The 21291-nt window shown below is 34.7% G+C and overlaps 1 protein-coding gene across 1 annotated transcript in view; it reads left to right on the forward strand.

Moving 5' to 3' along the window:
* Positions 1 to 21291, forward strand: part of Tenm1 (teneurin transmembrane protein 1) — a 784432-nt gene that overhangs the window by 229043 nt on the left and 534098 nt on the right. The window contains exon 3 of the mRNA XM_075956580.1: positions 2488 to 2768. Coding sequence (XP_075812695.1) covers positions 2552 to 2768 — 217 coding nt within the window. The 5' untranslated portion in view covers positions 2488 to 2551. The remainder of the gene's footprint in view (positions 1 to 2487; positions 2769 to 21291) is intronic.

Raw genomic sequence — 21291 nt, forward strand, 5'->3', positions numbered from 1 at the left:
ACTACTGGGTGGGTTGGGCATGAGTTACTGAAACTTCAAAACCCATCCCCAGGAAATATTTCCTCCAACAAGACCACATCTCCTCAAACAAGGACACACCTCCTAATAGTGCCACTTTCTGAGGACCAAGTATTCAAATCGATAGGCCTATGGGGGCCATTTCTATTCAAAACACCACACATGTATTAAAATGTCCACTCTGACTACAGGGAAGAAAAATGCTGTCAGACTTAAATAGTATAAACGGGACATTGATTAGGAGAAATTCACAGTACTCTCTCTTGAATACCATTTGATCCAAAGAAGTAGTGAGGAATTAGTTTGGATTTTATTTTTTTTTCAAGGATGACAAATTGCACTAACTAATGGAATGCATGATAGGAATCAAGAATCACTTTAACTTCTTGGGCACTGGGGAAGTTATAAACAGAAATCTAGTTTTGACTATACCAAATTTCAGTTGAATTTATAGATAACTATATGGAAATACTCAGCAACCAGCTAGATATTTAAACCTGAAGCAAAGAGGAAAGATTTGATTCCTGTAGATACAGAATTGAAAGCATACAACAGTTTAGACAATGTATATAGAAAATTATATTCAATGGATTCATGAGTTGAACCTAGATTTAAACATTGCTGAACCAACAGTGTAGAGATGCATGTAGCAACAATTCATTAAATAAGGAGATTATAAATTTGAAGGGAGTAAGAACTGTATAGGAAGACTTGAAAAGAGGAAAAGTAAGGAAGAAGTGATATACTAATCTCAAAGAGTAAAAGAAGTAGTAAAAACACTGTATCTGTCTTCTTTCTCAGCATATAAAGAAACCTAGCTATTTTCCTAAAATGTTTATATAATTTATGTATTGGGTATTGAATAATCTCTAACATAAGTGTCTAGAATAGTGCTAAGTACTAATACAACAATGAAATTCATAAGTTTCAAGTCTTACCTTCCAGAATCTTAACATTTGCTTAAATAAATCTTCAACATATAAAGCTTTGTTTATACTACAAAGTAGAATGAACCATTTAACATCGGTAACCCATGAACTTTACTGATGGATTTCTGTTTCCCACATGCTTACCATAAATGCAATTGAGATGCCAAGTGTAAGATGCTATATATAGTATAGGAAGCATAGTTTGTATGTCACTTGGAAATGCATATGGTAGATCCATTCTCAGGAAAAGTAATCTCAGCTTTTTTGATACTGAGGTAGGAGGGTCATGAATTTGAGATGAGCTTGGGCTACACAGTAAGGCCATGCCTCAAAACTGCCTATGGAAACCAAGCACAGTGTGTCACACTAAGAATCTTAGTACTTGAGAGTCTCGAGTACAGGATTGGTACAATTGATGCAAGCCTGGACTACATAGTGAGTTCCCGGCCATTAAAATTCAAAGTGAAACCTTGTTTAAAAAATACAAATAAATAAACTGGGCAAAGTGATGAAGAAAATGAAGAGATTAATACATGATTTCAAATTAAATATTTAAGCTTTATATGGAAGAAAAAGTAGCAGACTTATTGCAGTGAACAAAAATAATGATAAATGTTAAAAAATAAGTTTTGTTAGAAAACCAGGACTTTTGGTATTCCAGAGGACTTTGGCATCTTAAATGGCACTTGATCTCAAACTGTCTGTGATAAGTAGGACAGCTAATGTCTTTACTATCCCTAAGAGCTTCAGAGCTCCTAGCTCAGCAATAGGAGGGTGGGAGTGATGGGAGCTCTTTCAGGGATTTATCATGAAGCTCAATATTGCTGTTTCTAAACCCAATTTAGATCCTGCTGTTCCTATACCAGTATAGTCACTAGAAATGTAGTTTACATCGTCTCAGTACTATGACAAACAATAGTTTACCACCACCTAAGTCATTAAAAATGCTCTGCAGGCCTGAGCCACAATATGAACACAAGAAGCTCAGTCCCCTCAAGCACACTTTATTGCACAAGCTTTGGTAGCTGCCTCTTTATATTCAGAACCCTTCCCATCCTCAGAGCCCTAGTATTAAATGTAATATTAAACCAGAAGCAAAGAAATGTTCTTTGTGATTGTGGTTTCTCACTAGTTTCATTTTAAATGTGAGTTGTGCTCGGTTAATATTTATACTCCTGGCCACTTTCAAATCTCATAATGTTTTCTAATCTAACCACTGTCTTTAACATTAAAAACACACTCTAATACCACAGTGGCATTGCCCTTTGCTTGCATTTCAATGTAAATATTTTTGTAAGCTGCACTTCTTTTTACTTTGAGCATTTTTTGATGCTACAACTTCTAGCTTCATCCTAAATGCTTGACAACATATGCACGCAGCACAGAGTGTTATTATTGCCTCTGGCTAGCTTCCTGTCATCTACTTTGTCTTTTGGTTCACTCCTTTGATAGTATTAGCAGACCAATTGTGAATCTGCCAGATGTGTTTCCTTGCAAGAGGACAAATCTAAAACGGCTCATGTTTTTCTTTCTCTTTCAGGATTGCTTTCATTAAAATAAATTCCTTATACTTCTTTCATGAAACTGAGCTTGCTTAATCAAAGATGGAGCAACCAGACTGCAAACCGTATCAACCTCTGTCCAAAGTCAAGCATGAAATGGATCTAGCTTATACCAGTTCTTCTGACGAGAGTGAAGATGGGAGAAAACCACGACAGGCATTCAACTCCAGGGAAACTCTGCATGAGTATAACCAAGAGTTGAGGAGGAATTACAACAGCCAGAGTAGAAAGAGGAAAGAAGTGGAGAAATCTACTCAAGGTAGGTTTTTATTGGATTTTTTCAACTAATATTATTTCTCATTAGGGAATGTTTACATGCATAAACCTATGTATTAAAAAGAAATTTGTTGATGTTAACTGGTTAATAATTCCTACTGCTTACATATGCTTAGTGAATCTGTTCCACATGCGAACCCAGCTGAGGTTGTAGAGAACATGTGCTTTTTATGGATTATGTGTGAATTTGGATGTAACAATCCTCTTATCGGAGCTTTCAGAAGTTGTCTAATCCTACAAATAGCCATTTACAGACGGAAGGATTAAATAATTTATAGTAAGACGTAAAGTAAACAGCTAAGTGCTTTTCAAGCCATTGCCCATATGGGACAGGAGTCTCAAATAAATATTCAGCTGTTAAAAAAGAGAACCAGGATAGTAGAGACCACCAAACAAGGGGCTAGAATGCCTATGGAAAGAATGTAAAAATATTTTGCAATGTAGCTTAAAGGGAAATGAAGAATTCTAAGAGTTTCTTTTAAGAAACACACAGATGTATTTTGCAGTCTATTCTTCAGCTACTGTGGTCTCTCAATAATGGAGAGGCTTAAGAGTATCTAAAAAAATCCGGGAGATATGAATACATTTTTTTTCAATTAACTACATAGAAAAATATACTGATATTGGTAGAGATTATTTGTTAGGGTAAGACACACTGACAATATTTTTAAACAAGTTTATTTATCTGGCACACTGGTCCTCAAAGTGTGTACCCCTGAGTCAGTAGCATTCACATTAACTGAGAATTCGCTAAAGACTGAAATTCTCAGAACCCACTTTAGAAATCCTTGAAATGAGACTATCCATTTACACTTTTTAAAGGGCCACTGGAGAATTCTGTTGCCTGTATGATTTCTTTGAATTCTTTTCCTCAAATACTTCAATGATCACATATATGTGGGGATTTCCAAATTACATTTTCATTCAGTCTTAATATCCTTCATAAATTAAGTCATAAACATGCAATTACATGTTGAAAATTTTCAAATTAATAACTTATCAGTTATTTTAAATTCGGTATAACTAAAAGGAAGAGAATCATTCCACTACCCCCAATTCCAAACATGTTTACATTGTCGGACATCAGCTTGCTCATGCTTGCCTTTCTTCCAGGCAGTCACCAAATTTTCTCTGTGTAACACATTGCTTCATCCAGCAGAACTGATCTCTACATTTCCAATGCACTCAGAGTATTGCACTGAGATTTCAAAAACAAATCTACCTGATCTACTTGGACTTTCCTACATCCCCCTTCACCCCTTTGCTATGTTGCTACCTATTTCTTGGCAGCAGCAGAAGATATTTAGGGATAGAAGTGATGAAAAGGACAGAGCTGGGTGTCTTATCCCTGCTGAGTAAGCACCCTACCACCCAGCTCCAACTCTAGATGCCTGTCCAACCTCTTGAATTGCCTATCCTGGCTATCTCCCTCTATTGCAATTCACCTCTCATTGACAGCTTAACTTAAAAGCATCCTTTACTCTCAACTCTCTTGAACTGTCACTATACTACCAAACTTATACTTTCAGTAGATAAACTCTTCTTCCATGAAGTTTAAGGAGATTTTAATTGTATCTCTCACACTCTTTATGGAGATTTCTTTCCATATTGTGTACTCAGTGAGGCTGAGCATCATGATTTCTTTACTGATCTTGTTTTCCTGTAAAATTTGCATATGCTATATTACCTATGATTGCTTTATTAGCAAATGTATATGATAGCATATTTTGCAATCTGCACTACATCAAATATAGTATTAGAAATTAAACTTATTACATTATAAATTATTACTAAAATGTTGCATTTACAAAACTGAGTCAATGATTTGATATATACTAACATGTAAATGTATATTCTTATTTACAATATCAACTATATTATTCATGATTCAATATAACTTGAAAAGATTTTTACCTGTCTTTTCAAATAATTCATTTTACTCTGTCATTTCTTTTGCTAAAGATAACTTATATTTGTGCAAACTAAATTCAACTCACTATTGATAAATTTTATTCTTATCCATATTTGAGGTCTCTTGTTCTTTATGAACTGTATAATCACATTAAAATATTTCTCTGTAAATCTGTCTTTACAAAACAAACAATTGTAAGTTGTAGGTTATGGTATAGTACTATAAAATGGGTGATTTGTGAGTTTAAATAAGAATATACTTGGATATGGTTCTAAGACCATGAAAAATGTTTTGTTAAGTCAATATTAAGATGGTCAGCCTCACATTTTGTTTTTGTGCAGTGTGATCAAATGAAATTTAGGATGAGTGCAGTTTCCCTTCTCTAATGTCATGCTAACTTCTTTTCGGGAGAATATTTTAAGCAGCTGGCTTTTGTTTGGCATTTAATGTTAGCCAGACCTGGAGTCCTATGCTGGAGGTGAAAATTTGCCGCTTGTTGGAAACTCATAGGTGGTGGAAAATACATAATAGCTACACAAATAAATTAGTACAATTTTGTGATACGTGCTTTTGAAATAGCCTCCCCATACATGGCTTGACTTTCCAATGGATTTTACTTATATAACCAAGATACAGAAAATAATAAAAGAAAAATTCCATAAATAAACCATTTATGTTTTCAATTATGTATCATTCTGACTAGCCTAATCAAATTTCTCAACAACTGTGTCCCAAACCATCACTTTGTCCAAAATGTTAGTATTATATATGATATCTTCCCTTTAGATTTATATAGCTCTAGTTAAGGGATCAACTGGAAAGAATTAAGGAGCTTGTATTCAAGTAATGTACTTAATACTCCAAAGCATAAGAGTAGAATGCTGTCACCAGTATATGTCACACCAAAACCATAAAGGATATCCTTTAAGTAAAAAGGTGAGAAGTCTGTATTTTTAAATTTTTGAGGAAAAAAAATCATATGCTGAGGATGCTGAGAACTATAGTAAGAACAAATCTTTCTACGAAATTATGGAGAAAGGCAAAGAAATTCACACTAGTTTTAAAGTTACACACGAAATTGCTTAAGTTACAGCCAAGATGCATGATAAGTGCTTAGTAAAGAGAGAAAATGCATCAAATTTCTGAGTAAAAGACATGAACAGAAAATTGGTTCCAACTCTTGGGAACATGTTGTGCCTGAGAGTATTGAAGCCACAGGAAGACGTACTTTAAGAAATAAGTAATACAAGGTTAGTTGCTAAAACTTAAGAGTAGGGATACAGATTCAGGAATAATTTTGGACTAAATGTGTACAAATTGCTGAAGAGGATTGGTTCTGCTGCTAAGGGTCACTGCGGCACTTACAGCAAACATGAAGTGTATAATTAAAGCAGGCCCACCCAAAAGAGTCTTTGGGTTGCAACAAAACCGACCTTTCTCTAAGAGGATGCTCAATGGAAACACTATTCATAAAAGTGCTGAGGAAGCACTAAGACATAAAACATCATAGAACACATTAACTCAGTATTATACTATAACACTATAGCGGGTATGATGAAGTCGGGCTTAAAATGCATAGCAAAGAACCCTCAGTCTCTCTCTAAAACAAAAACATATTCATCTTCCAATGATCTGGCAACATAACCAAAGCATGTGGATAACAGCCATCTTGTTTCTGGAATGGTTCTATAAATGTCTTGTCCCCAAAGGGAAAACAGTATTTTGAAGAGGAAGGGTTGAAAGTTAAAGCCTTATTAGGAAGGTAATAGGCATTTGGCCATCCTAAATCTATTCATTACCAAAATTAAAATGTCATCATTGCAGTTTTACCCTATTTCCTTGATCAGCATATCATTTGCTTCCCCAAAGCTACATATACCAAACTGGCACTTTGTCAACTTGGCTCAGCTTTAGAAAAATAAATCTTTCTTTTGACAAATATTCTCCGGTGATGTTGAAGACCAACACCCAGACCATGCATGTATTAGGCATGGTCTGTACCACTGAGCTATGTTCCCAGCCTTGGATCATCTTTCAATTGTCATCTTAATCTGGACCTAATGCAATGTTGGAAGGTGTTGACTAGTTCTGGTACAGTCACATACCTTAAACTCAATATGAGGAATTATAAACAGAATGTTCCAGGGAACATTGGAGGGAGAGGAGTAAATATGCTCAGCATGAATTGCATGTGTGCATAAAATTTTCAAAGAACAAAAAAAACCCTTAAAATTAGAAATAAAACTTTAGAAGATTGAAAGACAAGAACCCTCATTCACCTCACGGGGGGGGGGGGGCAGGCAAGATTCAATGACAACTTGCCATTATTGAAACTGCTAAACCTTTTTAATTAATTTTTTTAAATAAATACTGACTTGTGGGAAGAATAAAATTAGTGAAATAAATTCTTAATGAAATAACTTAAACAAATAGTTTCTAATTACACTTGATAGGTTTCTAGATGATAGGTTTCTGTACCCCAATAATAGGTTTCTCCACCAACTCAGTAAACCAGATCAAGCTGAATTAAAAGTCAAAGACCAGGTTTATTTGGGCAAAGCACTCCCAGGTGACCCTTCAGCCCCTAAAGATCTAGGCAGAGGAATGGGGCTGGAAAGAATTCCCAGGGCCAAACTAAAGGAGCCGGCTTAAATACCTTGTAGTCAAGGAATGGTGATATGTCTGCCCCAGGCTAGATTTTTACACAAGTATGGTATGCTTTTAGAGAGGGTCTTGAGCAGCTAGCAACTTCAGGGCACTGCCCCCATCGCTGCATTTCTGGGCTTTTGGCTGTTTTTCTGAGAGGGTGGAATTTGGAGAGGGAGGATGGGCTGATCAAGTAGAGGTGGGCTGGAGATTCCAACTGAACAACACTATTCTGACTATATCCTGTGGGAGAAAACCAAAACAGTTTTCATATCCTATGCATTCCAAACCATGAATATTGTCTACTGCCTGACATCAAACCATTGACTCTGTCATGGCTCAGTGGTTCAAGACCACCCAAAGAAAATGTCCTCCTTCTGACCTAACAACACAATCAAGTCCTAGTCTATTTTCACAGTATCAAGACAATTCATATAATTTCATGCTATCATTCATATCAGAATAAGAAGGATGAGTATAATATACACTGAGGACCTTTCAGTCACAGAGACTATACCAGTGTATCTTCTATTACAGTATTTTTTTCAGTTTAGTATTAGTTATTATTGTTGGTTTCTTTTATTTGTAAATCAAACTTTATTACATGTCTGTATACATAGAAAATTATATATGTATATGTAATATGCTTTGTAATTATTTATAGTTCAATGGTGTTCTTAAGATATCAGTATGGAAAAAAAAGATATCACTATGGATAATAGTGAATTATTGGATAATGGAATCATGGATTATAAGTTTCATAAAGAGAAGTGTGCAAGAAAAATTGTAAGGGTCTAGATAGCTCCAGAGAATAGTAGTTGTAACTAAAAATAACATTGAATAAGGGAGGGAATCTCTGAGGCCACAAAATTACCACAAACTAAAGAATGGCATGAAGAGAAAAAAAATCATAGCTAAAAAAATAAAGAGAAACACTCAATAAATGTATAATGGAAAGTGATATGACTTGAGTAATTGCTGCTTGAATTTTCAAAACACAGCATAGTCAAGATCTGTCTAAAGTTTCAAGTTTTGGATATTGTGCAGATGACGATTAATTTGATAAGATATGCACTAGGTCTGGAAAGGAAGAAGGTAATCCTTATTTTTGACAATGTTATATTTAAGATGTTGGAATGACAGAAGATGGATCTTCCAACAGGTAGTTGAAGATGTACATTTTTGATTTCAAGATAGATTGAGGCTAGGGATAATTGCAGGCTTGGTCACATTAATGCCTTAGAACAAAATATGTCTCGGGATAGATTAGGTTACTCAGGGAAAGTGTATAGGTTAAAACTAGAAAGGCCAGGACAAAAACCTGAATCTATCATCTGTGAACTGACATAAACACAGTTTAAATGTACTTATATTTTCACTGAACACCATTTTTAGTGAACTGATTTATCTAAGCCAAAATACAAAGGATCAGAAAGCAAAAAATCTGAAAGCATGAGATCTCATGTGCCATTGTCTTTGTCTTTCTTACTGATCTATAAAGTCACCTAGTAGGGAAATAAGTGGCCCCTAAGAAGAGAAATGGATTATCCTAAATTAAACAAAAAAGTTCAATTTTCTTTTCTACAAAGACTAGAATTTGTGCCATTTTTTTATTTCAGCACTACCTTTAAATCAGAGAAAACATTAACTGTCAAAATACTTGTCAGTATTTGTAACTTGCATTAATCTAGGTAAAGCTGAGACTGACTTATTTTTTAGAATGACAGATAAAATTGTATGTATTTATCACATATAATATGTTTTATGGATCTTATGGATGTGGATCATAGATTCTCAGAAAGTCATTTCCTTTTAGTTCAGAAATGAAGAAAACAACCACATTCTTCATACACTGCACTACCTCTCACACCTACATCAGGAAGTCATGATGAGGATCAACAGCCATCACAAATGTGAAAATACTGCCTCACTAAACTACTAAGATTCCCTTCATTTCTGTCTACACTATTTCCACCTTCTTATATCTTCTAATGGCCAATGATTGGCAAGGAATTTAAAAGCTTTTTCACTCTGAATAGCATTAGAAAAGAATAAATGTTATGTTATACAATTTAACATGAATGATTTCTTTGTTTTTATTTGACAGGGAAATCAATGGGTTTTGCTGTTGTTTGTTTGAGTGTTTCTAATACAGGATTATTTTTTGGTAAATACTGAAGAAATACTTTATTTCACCTATATTTGCAAAGTTGGTCGCTCTCATCCAAGGCCAAGTGCATGTGGCTTGCTCGATTCTAATGATGTTTGTTGTTGTTTTGTTTTAATCTTCCAACTGTCTTTTAATGAATCTACTATTGGCAGTCCTTTACTAACGGGATGGCTATCTATAAGGATATTTAGTGTATGATGTATGACAGGTTGAATGAAAGGATAGGTTTTTCTGAAGGTTGGCAATTGTTCCCAAGTAACCTCACTTCCAAAGGTAGCATCAAGTATCTAAGAAATCTACTTAAAACAAATAAAAATATAGGAATGGAAATGTAGGAAAATATTTTATTCATTTTAATTTTTCCATGGTGTCAATCTGTCTAAGATTAATTTTGACTATATCAATTTCACGCCATAGTAATAATGAAGAAAAAATAAGAAATGCAAAAAAAGGAGGTATGGCAAAAGCTAGTAACAGCTAATACAGTACCAACACTCCCAAAACAGCAGATGTATTCATTCTCTCTTTGTAACCTGCTCTTTTATGCTTTATTGTTTTGCTCTCCATATATGATGTTTGGTTGCTTGGTCGTTTCAGGATTATAATGTTACCCTTATCTCACATCATTGCCATCTTGTGGAAAACATTTAAACTGCCATTTTGTAGTTTTTCAGATTACAAAGCAAGTTATCTATCATCTACTGCTGGCCTTTAATTTATTCACTTATATGTGAACACTAATTTAGTATCAAATATGTTCTTATGTAGCGTGAATTCTACTTGGTTTTAATAATAAAATCTCCTAGTCAGATATAGGGTTAAATGCTGAAAAATCAAAGAAGCAGAGCACCCAAACACTAGTTCTTCCCTCTATCAAATCCTCAGACCAAATGGGCAATCATGTCTCTAGGAATCCTCAGACTAAATATGATTTCTCAAAACCTCAGACTGAATGGAACAAATGTACCCTCATGACTGTTTTTTCCTGTTCCTTGACCCCAGTCAATAATCTACTTCATTCTACCCCAGAAGTTGTTCAAGCCAAGTTGCCACATATTATCTACAAGGGGGTAGATAGAATCCCAAAATTGCAAAGCACACTTTTCTGTTCTTATTTCAAGAACTTTTCCATAGTTTAAGCTATTGTTTGTACATATGTAGATGGCATGGATTACAGTTTCTACAAAAATCTTGAAAGAACTCTTAATCTCAGGATCCATATTTATGGAAAAGAGATCACAGATGGCAGGAGTAATATAATGGTAACAAGACCTATAAAACGAGATTTTCAAAAGCATTTGATCACACATAATGAATTTTCTGTTGTGAACATGTTATGCTGATAGTTCTTCCGAGTTTTTGCCATAAAGAGTTTTAATGACTGCTTTGAAAGAACTTAGACTCTAAAAGAAAATTAGCCAAATTGTTTTAAAATAATTACAATTGTCTCATACCTTTTAGGTAATAACATAGCTCATGAAAGCGTATACACTTTTTTCCTATGGACTATCTAAAATTAGAGTAGATTGTTCTGGTCACATGTGCTATGGCTCCCTCTATCTGTTCCATAATTAATCATTGCATCCTTGCCTATTGAGACCAACTGTAAGTTCACATATTCTACCACACATGATATACTAATCAATTAGAATTGGTAAACAATAAAACCTAGTCTGTGATCTGACTGTAGCAAGTCCTCTGTGTAATTCTGAAGCTTCACTGATTAGCAAGCAATAGTTCTTGGCAAAAATCAAAACAAAACAGAACTGTCAGAGTACATGTGGAAAGGTAGATATGTAAAATATGTACTGTAATGGGGGCTGGAAGCCAGAAACTTACTTGACTTGGTGAATTGTGATAATGATCGTGGGAGAAACATTTAAGTGTTAGGTGCTGAGTGAAAACCTAGGATGATAACCTAAGGATGCATTCATACATGACAATGAGCAGGAAAATGTGATCTTGAAAAGAATGTAAATAGGAAATATTGCATAAACTGACTGAGGAGATTTCACAAGAAGGGGTGACTAATATCTGTTAAAACTTCAAAATTAATCAAGTGGGATGATCATTTTAAAAAAGGAAGATAAACAAATTATTGCTAACTTTAGATCAGAGATTCTCCATTTTGACTGTATATAAGAAGCACTTGAGAGGAAACTAGGCATACAAAAGAATCTCTTCAGTGGCTTGAGGGATTCCAATCAACATTGAGATTGGGATCCACTGCCAACCAGCTCTAGCCATCATAGAGAAAGCCTAGATCAGAAAGAGTTGAAGAATAAATACAACAGGATGTCTATTATGATAATGTTCTATAAAAATATGCCAGGAACCCTGGTAGAATGAATTTTTAGATTTTTCCCCTTTTAAAATTCCACACATGTATAAATGTATTTTGGTTAAATTCACCCTCTCTTCCTTGTGTTCTAATTCCAACCCTGTCCCTTTCACCACTGTTGACTCCCAACTTCATGACTTCTTTTGTTTTGTTCCTGCTGAATCCGCTCAGCAATGTCAGTATATGTATGTATGTAGGGCCATCTTCTTGAGGATGGATAACCTTTTAAGGACAAAACTCCTGAAGGAAATTGACTTCCCCTAAGGGGAATATTCACTGCATCTTCTGTAATTGAAAGTAGGTTCCAAACTAGAATGGCAAAACTTAAGGAAGGTCATAATTTTATTGTCCCCATTTCATTGGATAAACAAAGAAGAGTCATGGGCAGCTACTAAATGTGTAGACTGAAGCAAGACTTGGAGACGAATAGTGAAAAGGATCTAAGACTAATCAAATTGCAATCACATATGGAGCCTACATGAGGTCAAAAGATTAGTGGAAATGTTAATGACCATTGATGTTAGATACTCTCCTATATGGATTTATATATAATTTACCTTTAATTTTTTATCAAAGTTCTATGGTGTGGAAGTAGTCATTATGACTTTATGACTTCTATTTTTATTTTGAAATTTTATTTCATTTCAAATGCTGAGGACTATTTTTTAAAATATCAAAAATATAATTGTTATTGATGGCACCTGTTTTTATAGTCACACAGCTTGGGAACTTATCACAATTCAAGCACCCAACATAGCTCATTAACTAAAGCCTACATTTTTCTAACTATACTACTAGGTTCATCTGTAGGAGAATATGTCCAAATTATGTTAAGAAGTTTAAACAGAATTTTCTCATTTAAAATTTTTTCCAAAAAGAATTTAGTGCCAAAGTAAAACTGGAAATCTTATAATTATTTTGGAGTGCCTTTCTGTGATTGAATTAAGAGATTATCAACTACATTTATTGTGTATTAAATTTTATTCTAATGACTAGAGAACCCAATTGTTGTTGTCACTGGTCTTTATAGAGTACAAATTTGATAATAACATTTTCTAAGATACTTCATTATCTCCCAAAGTCTAGAGTAATATTTCTTCAGTGTGTGGAAGTGTGGGATATGACTGCCTCCAGAACCTCATTAAATCCCTAAAACTGTTTAAGAAAAAAATTCACATAAGTACAACAATTGTCCCCTAACCCACCATATTCGGGAAGCCCTTAGAAACTTCAGTGGTAGAAAGAGAATGTCTGCAGAGATACAAAGCCAACAATCAAGGAACTCTATCTCAGAGGCTCACCTTTTATTGACATTATGCTATCCTGATATACCATTGTTCTCCTCAACTCTGAAGTTTTTCCACCAATGACAAATCTAAAATAAAGATGGGTAATATTTATGTCTAAGCAACAAAACAATATCACCTTACATAACTCTTTACACAAGTCATATTAATGAGTGCAAATTTGAACAGTATATTTAAACGCAGTTTTGACAACATGAAATAGATCAATAGAAAATGAAAGGGATATGTTCATAGTGGCATAGCATAGATATTATATCTTCAGCTATCTATTTGAAGGGCGTTATCTCTATAACGCTCTCATTTCCCTCTTTATGATTTGGTGTAGGAGGTCCTTCTGTATTTGCATTGCTTTCATTTGTTGAATAAAGAAAGTGCCTTGGCCTTTTGATAGGGTAGCCCTTAGGTGGGCAGAGTAGACAGAACAGAATGCTTGGAAGAAGGGAAGTGTGACAGATGCCATGAGTTTCTGGCCTGAGACAGATGTAGGTTAGAATCTTGCTGGTAAGCCACAGTCACATGGTGATACACAGATTTAATAGAAATGGGTTAATCAAGATGTGAGAGTTAGCCAATAAGAGGCTAGAGCTAATGGGCCAGGCAGTGTTTAAATGAATACAGTTTCTGTGTGATTATTTTGGGGGTTAAGCTAGCCGGCTGGTGGGACGCAGCCCGCTCCTCTACAACAATGGTTCATGTGGGAATTTAATAAGTAGCCACAACTTATGAACTTCTAGATGTCAATTTAATAGAAAATGACATGAGTCAAATAATTGGGCTACATTTGAAGTACTTCTGTATATAAAGAATTTAACTAACTTTATAAAACAAGAAAAACAAACATGTCATTGTAGATATGCAATACTGATTATACCTTTGACCATCAAAGCAAGGGAGAAAGAAATCAGTTTTTCATGTTTGGCTTGCTTTTTGCTCTCATCATGAATGGAACTCTTCTGCATTCTGTAGCCATCAGACTACTCTGTTGATGCTGTGTGTCTTGAATTTTAATGTTTCTTACTAGATCTAAATTGAAAACTACTCAACAATATCAGACATAATATGGGTTTTCTCCTCTTAAATAACTGTATTCAATGGAATTGTATACTTTCCTTGAGGATACACATAATTTGAGACAATAAATACTGATTCCCTGGCTAAGTGTCACATAAATGACTGTCTCCTGGGAAAAAGTGCTCTCTTTTGGGAAACATTATTTGGCTTCTACTGAATTTCTTTAGCCACAGGGAAGGAGCAAAGTGGATGCTTGTCTTTGGGACTGTGAAGATTGAGGGAAAATCTTTGTTTCCACTCTTTTTTCAGCCCTATAAGAGTTTTATATTTTTTTTTACAATTTTTTTTATTGAAAAAAATTTCCGCCTCCTCCCAGTCTCCCATTTCCCTCCCCCTCCCCTCACTCCTCTCCCCCTCCCTCTCCAGTCCAAAGAGCTGTCAGGGTTCCCTGCCCTGTTGGGGACTATTCATTATGAAGTTTGCACAAAAACCCAGAGACAAGGGTAAGAGAGAGAATTTTAATGAAAATCAGAATAGGTAGTATGGCTGAAACAGAGACACTGGGGAAGATTGAAAAGAAAGGACAGTGGAATATAGAAAGAAGCCATTACCAAACATAAGAAATGAAGTGAAAAAAACAGGGATGTGATTATATAGATAACAAAAACCTCTATGGCATCAGGGTTTTAGTTCATAGTGTGGTCTGAAACCAAACCCCTATGTCATGCTGCTTCTCTTTTATTATAAAGGCTTGAGGAGGGTTCAGAATTGGCATTTTGAAATCTAGCCTTATATTCATTTGAACAGTCAAAAATGGTTTTAGATATCTGTGACAGTATAAGTATTAAGTAAGCTAACATGTCCTGTCAGGAAATCATCCTGTCAGGAAACCGTTATTCATCTTTTTTGGTCATCTGTGATGCAGAACTGGCACCAATACAAATAATTTCTATTTATTTTCAGCACTTTTCATTCTCATTAGAATTCTGAATGGGTAAAAGGTGACAGAAGATAAATCTCAAGTCCCCCGAAACTTTGGAAATATTCTCAATTGAAGCCTTTATAACAAAATCTGAGGATTCTGCCAGCCTGTCAGTATAAACTCAAGCATATGCAGTCCTATTTTGGCACCAGTCCTTCCTGGAACACATGAAATATTTAATTTTATTACTCCTGAGTCTGTTGAGCAGATGACCCTTTGTGTCTTTTATGTCACAGAATAAAAGGCAGTTAGAAATGAGCTCAAAGACAACGAAATTAATAGCAATACATGCAAACCTTAAGAATCATTTTCTAAGCTGCAGCTTAGACATTTACAAAGATTCACTACTAGAGTCCAATTATGTCTTCTCATGAATGGTTCAAGTTCAATGTCTCATGAACACTTAAAAAATTATTGCATTGGCATCTAACCCAGCTAAATGCTAATGGTGCCTCAGATTAATCAATAAATATGATATAAAATCATGTTCGCCTATTGGAAAAATGTAATATGTGACTTTGATAGAGAGAATAGCCACACACTGTTCATAAGCCTATTGTGTATTTTATATGTATGGATACACATATTTCTATCATATATTCACTAATTTTGTATGGATGTATGAAGCAACAAGGTTGATCAATTTATAATAGAATTGCAGTCTAATTTATTCTATTGATTACATTTTCTTAAGCAAGACATACTTGTATATCACAACGAAAGACAAAACAAAAGAGAACCCTCATAGAGCAGCATGTGAGATTCAGACAGGAATACTAATGCCTCCTGTTAGTGCTCTAGCTTTCCATCTAGACTTCTCTAAGCTCCAGCTATGCTTGCCAAGCACTAGTGGCTGGCAAACTCTGTTTCTCTATGGTTTTCTTCACACCACCTTTTGGAAAGAAGGCAATAAATCTGCTTCCTGTAGCACTGTAACTGTAACAGATAGCCAAGATACTCAGTCTGTGTATTCTTTCCAATCCACGCCTGGCAGAGCTAGTGCATTGTACCAATGGACTGTAACACATATGTGATCAATTGCACTTAAAAATGCAAGTACACCTTAGGAGACCTGGATAGAGGTGGGCGGTCCTTGGGCTTCCCACAGGTCAGGGAACCCTGATTGCTCTTCGAGCAGATGAGGGAGGGTGACTTGATCGGGGGAGGGGGAGGGAAATGGGAGGCGGTTGCGGGGAGGAGGCAGAAATCCTTAATAAATAAATAAATTTAAAAAAATGCAAGTACACTGGTGGGGCTATGTTCCTCCTATCATACTTTTAGAATTTACTTTAGAGACTGGAACAGTATTTGGCACATAATACACACTCAGTAAATGTTGATTAAATTCTAACACTGGCTACAGAGAAGTTCAAGGGGAAAGTCTCAAGTATGATCACGATATATTTTTGTTTTTGATCTTCATAAAATGATTGCAGCATGTTGAATGTTTTGCCTACATGACTGAAGAAGAATATTTGATAGTCCTATTATTTGATCTGTTCTTGAATAATAAAACCAATTTAAGTTTAGTAATTATGTAACTGAAATGTAAAATCATATTTTTGCAGTTAAAATTGAGTTTAAAACCGACTGATAGAGCTATTCTATGTGTTCTCTTCCTCTCGTTCTTTCAGCATGTGAACATGTATTTGGATGTGAAACTGATTTAAGACTATATGTGTGGAAGGAAGTTGTTCTAGTCAATACCTCTATTTTATAAGACTGTAGACCTAGAAACTATTGAAGAATGCTTAGTATAAAAGTAAAGATAATCTGAAAGCTCACAAGCGACTTTCTATTCTGTTTTATTCTTATTTGTTCTAGCTGCCAAGGGTAAATAGAAAGGAAGGTATCACAAATAAATGATACTCTAGTGTTTGGGGATTTTGTGTGTTATACATATATTATATACTAACACAATTATCTTCTATGTATATTTGCAGTTCTTGTTCCATGTGTTTATGAGTATGAGATTACAAATTACTTTTGAACATAAAATTTGAAGCCTGTTTTGTTAGAAGTGTACTTCCATAAAAGCATTGGAAGGCAATCACAGAAGGATCTGGATTCAACACAATCCAGGATTTTATGGCATCTAGACGCAGTAAGAGGGCCATCAGAAAGATACTTCAACAAACTAAACCGATTTCTCATAAGTCTTTAAAACTCACTTGAGCCTTTGATAAAATCAACATTAAAAACAGAGAAGCTTTAAATGAATAAAGATAAATAGTCTTCCTATTCCTCTTCAAAGCAATTCAAAGCTAATTACAATGAGGTCAAGGATCCCTGTAAAACCGCACTAAGTCTGCTCCTTTAAAAGGGGTACAAAACATTTGATTCAATTTTAGTGACGTCACCAAACATTTGTCATAAGTGGTATTAAATTTTCACCTTCCTACCACATCAGAACAATCCTATATTTTCATCACTTATACCATTTCTAAGAGAATTTAATTTGGCAATTACTGTTTTGAGGAACATTGTATGAGACTATTGTTAGCATACTTACCATGCAAGCATGATGAACAACTTTACAATGTTGTCATCTTACTCTGACATGCACTTTGTGGCATATGCACACCCTCTCTCTCTCTCTCTCTCTCTCTCTCTCTCTCTCTCTCTCTCTCTCTCTCTCACACACACACACACACACACACACATTTTGCATTTTCACATACTTACACAGAAGAAAAAAAGGTCTTCATTTTCTAGTATATTTTCCAAGCTTACACAGGTATCAAGCACTTCAAGCACACTTCCCGTGCCATATACTGAAAGGGCATAAAATATAACTAACACTAACAAGTAACTATTCTCCAATATAGGTCAATAATTCACACGTCAGAGATTGTAAAAATATTTAGTAAATTTGATCCAAATTTTAAAATATTGGCTTTTATGTATTTTATGGGGAATTATTCAGTGTTGTATAATATAAGGAATGTTGAACTAGCATGAATTTGGGTGGAAATTGCTCTTTTCCTTGCTAGCTTAGCACAGTGTCATCACAGAAGCAATGCTTAGTAAGATTTCCTGAATAAATTTAATTTAATTGGAATTAAAGTTGGAATGAATTGAATTGAGTAACGCCTCATGCATTCCTCCTACAACCTTCCCAGCTAGTTCCTCTTGCTCTCCATCCTGCCTCAAGCTTGGTCCTTTGAGGTCACCATTTGTCCATCAATCATTCCTTTGGAGCCAACTTTTCTTTGGAACAAAAATTCCTTTGGAACCAAAATTTCCACTACAGCACTGAAATTTTTCTGCTTTTATGTTAAAATCAACACACCTCAATTAAAATACTATGCATATTCCCATGTGGTGCATGCCATACAGCCACATCATTATCAATCTTACAGCTATGATCACTTGTGGCTCTTTAATATTTCTGGAACTGACGGTAGCATTCCCCAATTGATCCCAGTTTGTTATAAACACCGAAAATTTCATCACTGACTGAAGCATTGTTTCTAGACCCATTCGTTTCCTCTCTTTCCATGACTCAATCCTTCTTGGACTTTGATTCTCTATGTACTCTGAATTGTCTTTCTTCTTCCAATGCAATATAGGTTGAATACCCAACCAATTTTATAGTATAATTCTTTAGCATCACCACCATAGAACTAATCACTTTGAATTACAATGACTTGTTTGGTTAACTACACTATGAACTTTTCTACAAAGACTTTCTTATTGCTGTTTTATAAATCATGTTATATAGTAAACATTCAATTATTTTTTCTTTTAGTGATAACTTATACAGTGTTTTGTTTCCATTTATGTAAACACAGTAGTTGCTTTCACATAAAAATTAACTGATAGTGAGTAGATAATTCATTCTCAAAATTTCTAGGAAATAATATTATTCCTGATCATCATTCATATTGTACATATCTTCAATTCACAAATTATTAAATATATTTATTTTCAAAGAGTTATTTTGCCATTCTTAGCATCTATGGATGTGTATTGTTGGTCAAGTTGAAAGTAATAACTTTATACTGGATAATAGAAGAGCCTCCGATTTATCTCCTTATCATCTGGTATAATTTCAGGGAAGACCCAGGACACTGGCCTATATTTGGTAAGCAATAGTGGAAGCAAATTTAACCAGAAGGTTGAGCCCTGGTATAATGATTATAGTTTTAACATAGCCAATTACTATGTCTGAAACACTAAAGAAAAGTTTTCAGTTCAAATTTTGTTTATAATATCTCTGCTAAAAATAACACAACTAACATCAAAAATGAGTTTTACAATCCTCAGAGAATACTGAAAGTCTAGGCAACAACATCTCTCTTTTCTAGTATTGTAGTCATGCACAGTAGTCAGTTGGGCTAGAAAGGTGTCCTGCTGCTTGCCAAAACCATTGCAGCTCTATGTTCTGTAAATTCTAGACATTGTAGATTTTAGGTGGAGCAAGCTTTCCCTCTAATACGTACCGAAACATACTTACCCCAATAATGGGGTTTTAGTAATTCAAACAGCATGTGACTGTTTCCTTGTTAAAACATTTATTTCTTCTGTTTTCTTCACACTGAAGACCTGTTTGAAAAAATATAGCCTCACTTTGTTGCTGTCATTGAAATTCATATGTGGGAACTTTTGTTTAATCTTACTATATTTTATTTTGATGTGTGTGGCTGTTATCTTTTAGAAGTCTGTTCTTTTCTACTGAGAGACAGAAAGGGAGTAGATCTAGTTGGGAGGGGAGATGAGTAGGAACTGGGAGGAGTAGAGGGAGGGGAAACTGTAATCAGGATATATTTTTAAAAATAAACAAGTTTATATTTGAAAAGGTCAGTGGATATTTTGAAGAATAAGGAACTGATCAAAGGAATGTAAACATTTCCTTCTTTAGTGCATCATAGCAGCACGCTCTTTTGATGCAATTTTAATGCAAGAAAATATTTTTAGTTTTTTATCCTGATGGTATTCCTAACTATGCTTCCAGTGGATTATTTTACAAATCTATTCAGAGTAAGAATGGCAGAGTTTCTAATCTTCTAGGGCATATCTTTTCTTCCTTGAAAGGTTATGATAACTTGAATTGGTAGCTCATGAAATGCCCAAATCAATATTGTCATTGACTTAATCCACATAAGAGGCTTAACTTCATAGGTGACTTCTGAGTGACTGAAACAAAAGGAACCAAAAAAAGATTCAGTCTCTAGTGACTTCCTATGTTTCAAATAAAAAAAAAATCTGTGACAGGAAAATATTCCTAGATTTAAACAGACAGCCAAGTAGGACGCTGTAAGAAACTTTATTTTAATGAATAGATCCTCATATTTACTATTTTTGAAGAATAAAATAAACAATATTTATATATCATTTATCAACACCAAGTGTGTCCTCATCCAGCATTTTACATAACCCTAGATAACTTAGGCACACTCCAATCCACATTTTAGAGGTCACAAAGTTGAAACACATAGAAAGTTAACTTTCACAACATGACAAACCTAATTTATGGCCCAATTAGGACTTGAACATGTGTTCTGAAAACTAAATGTCATGCTTTTTCTTTAGAGGTTCAGAGATAGTTTTATTAGGTGACATGCTAGCATATGGCAAGTTACAACAACAATACCTTGCATTTGAATCTCTATTCATTGTTTAGAGTCAGGTTCTCATTTCTTTTAATTTCCTTTTTATATCCCACTTAGTGTATGAGTTCATTTTTCTGCTTTTATTTTTAAATTAAATTCTTTGAGAATTTCTTTTAAGGGTTTTTTACATCATTTCCTTCTCTCTCTCTCCCCACCCAACTTCTTCTGTGCCCCATCTCTTAAACTTATGACCTCTTCTACAATTATTGTTATACATATATTGTTAAGTATTATATGTATATCCTGTTGAGTCAATTAGGGTCTCACACACACACACACACACACACACACACACACACACAAGTGCACACAATCCACAATCTATTACAATCATTTAGTATTCCTCCTATATGCATATGTTTAGTGCTGGGCACTTGAAACTGAGTTGCCCATCATGGGTATCATTTTTAGAGAAGTCTGATTCTCTCAACCTCTATGAGATTGTCTATACCACTTTATCTATGTGTCAGGCCTTGTGATATTTTCTCCATCTATGTTGGAATGTCCCTAGAGTTTTCATTG

Source organism: Microtus pennsylvanicus, chromosome X (assembly GCF_037038515.1).
Source record: "Microtus pennsylvanicus isolate mMicPen1 chromosome X, mMicPen1.hap1, whole genome shotgun sequence".
NCBI lineage: Eukaryota > Metazoa > Chordata > Mammalia > Rodentia > Cricetidae > Microtus > Microtus pennsylvanicus.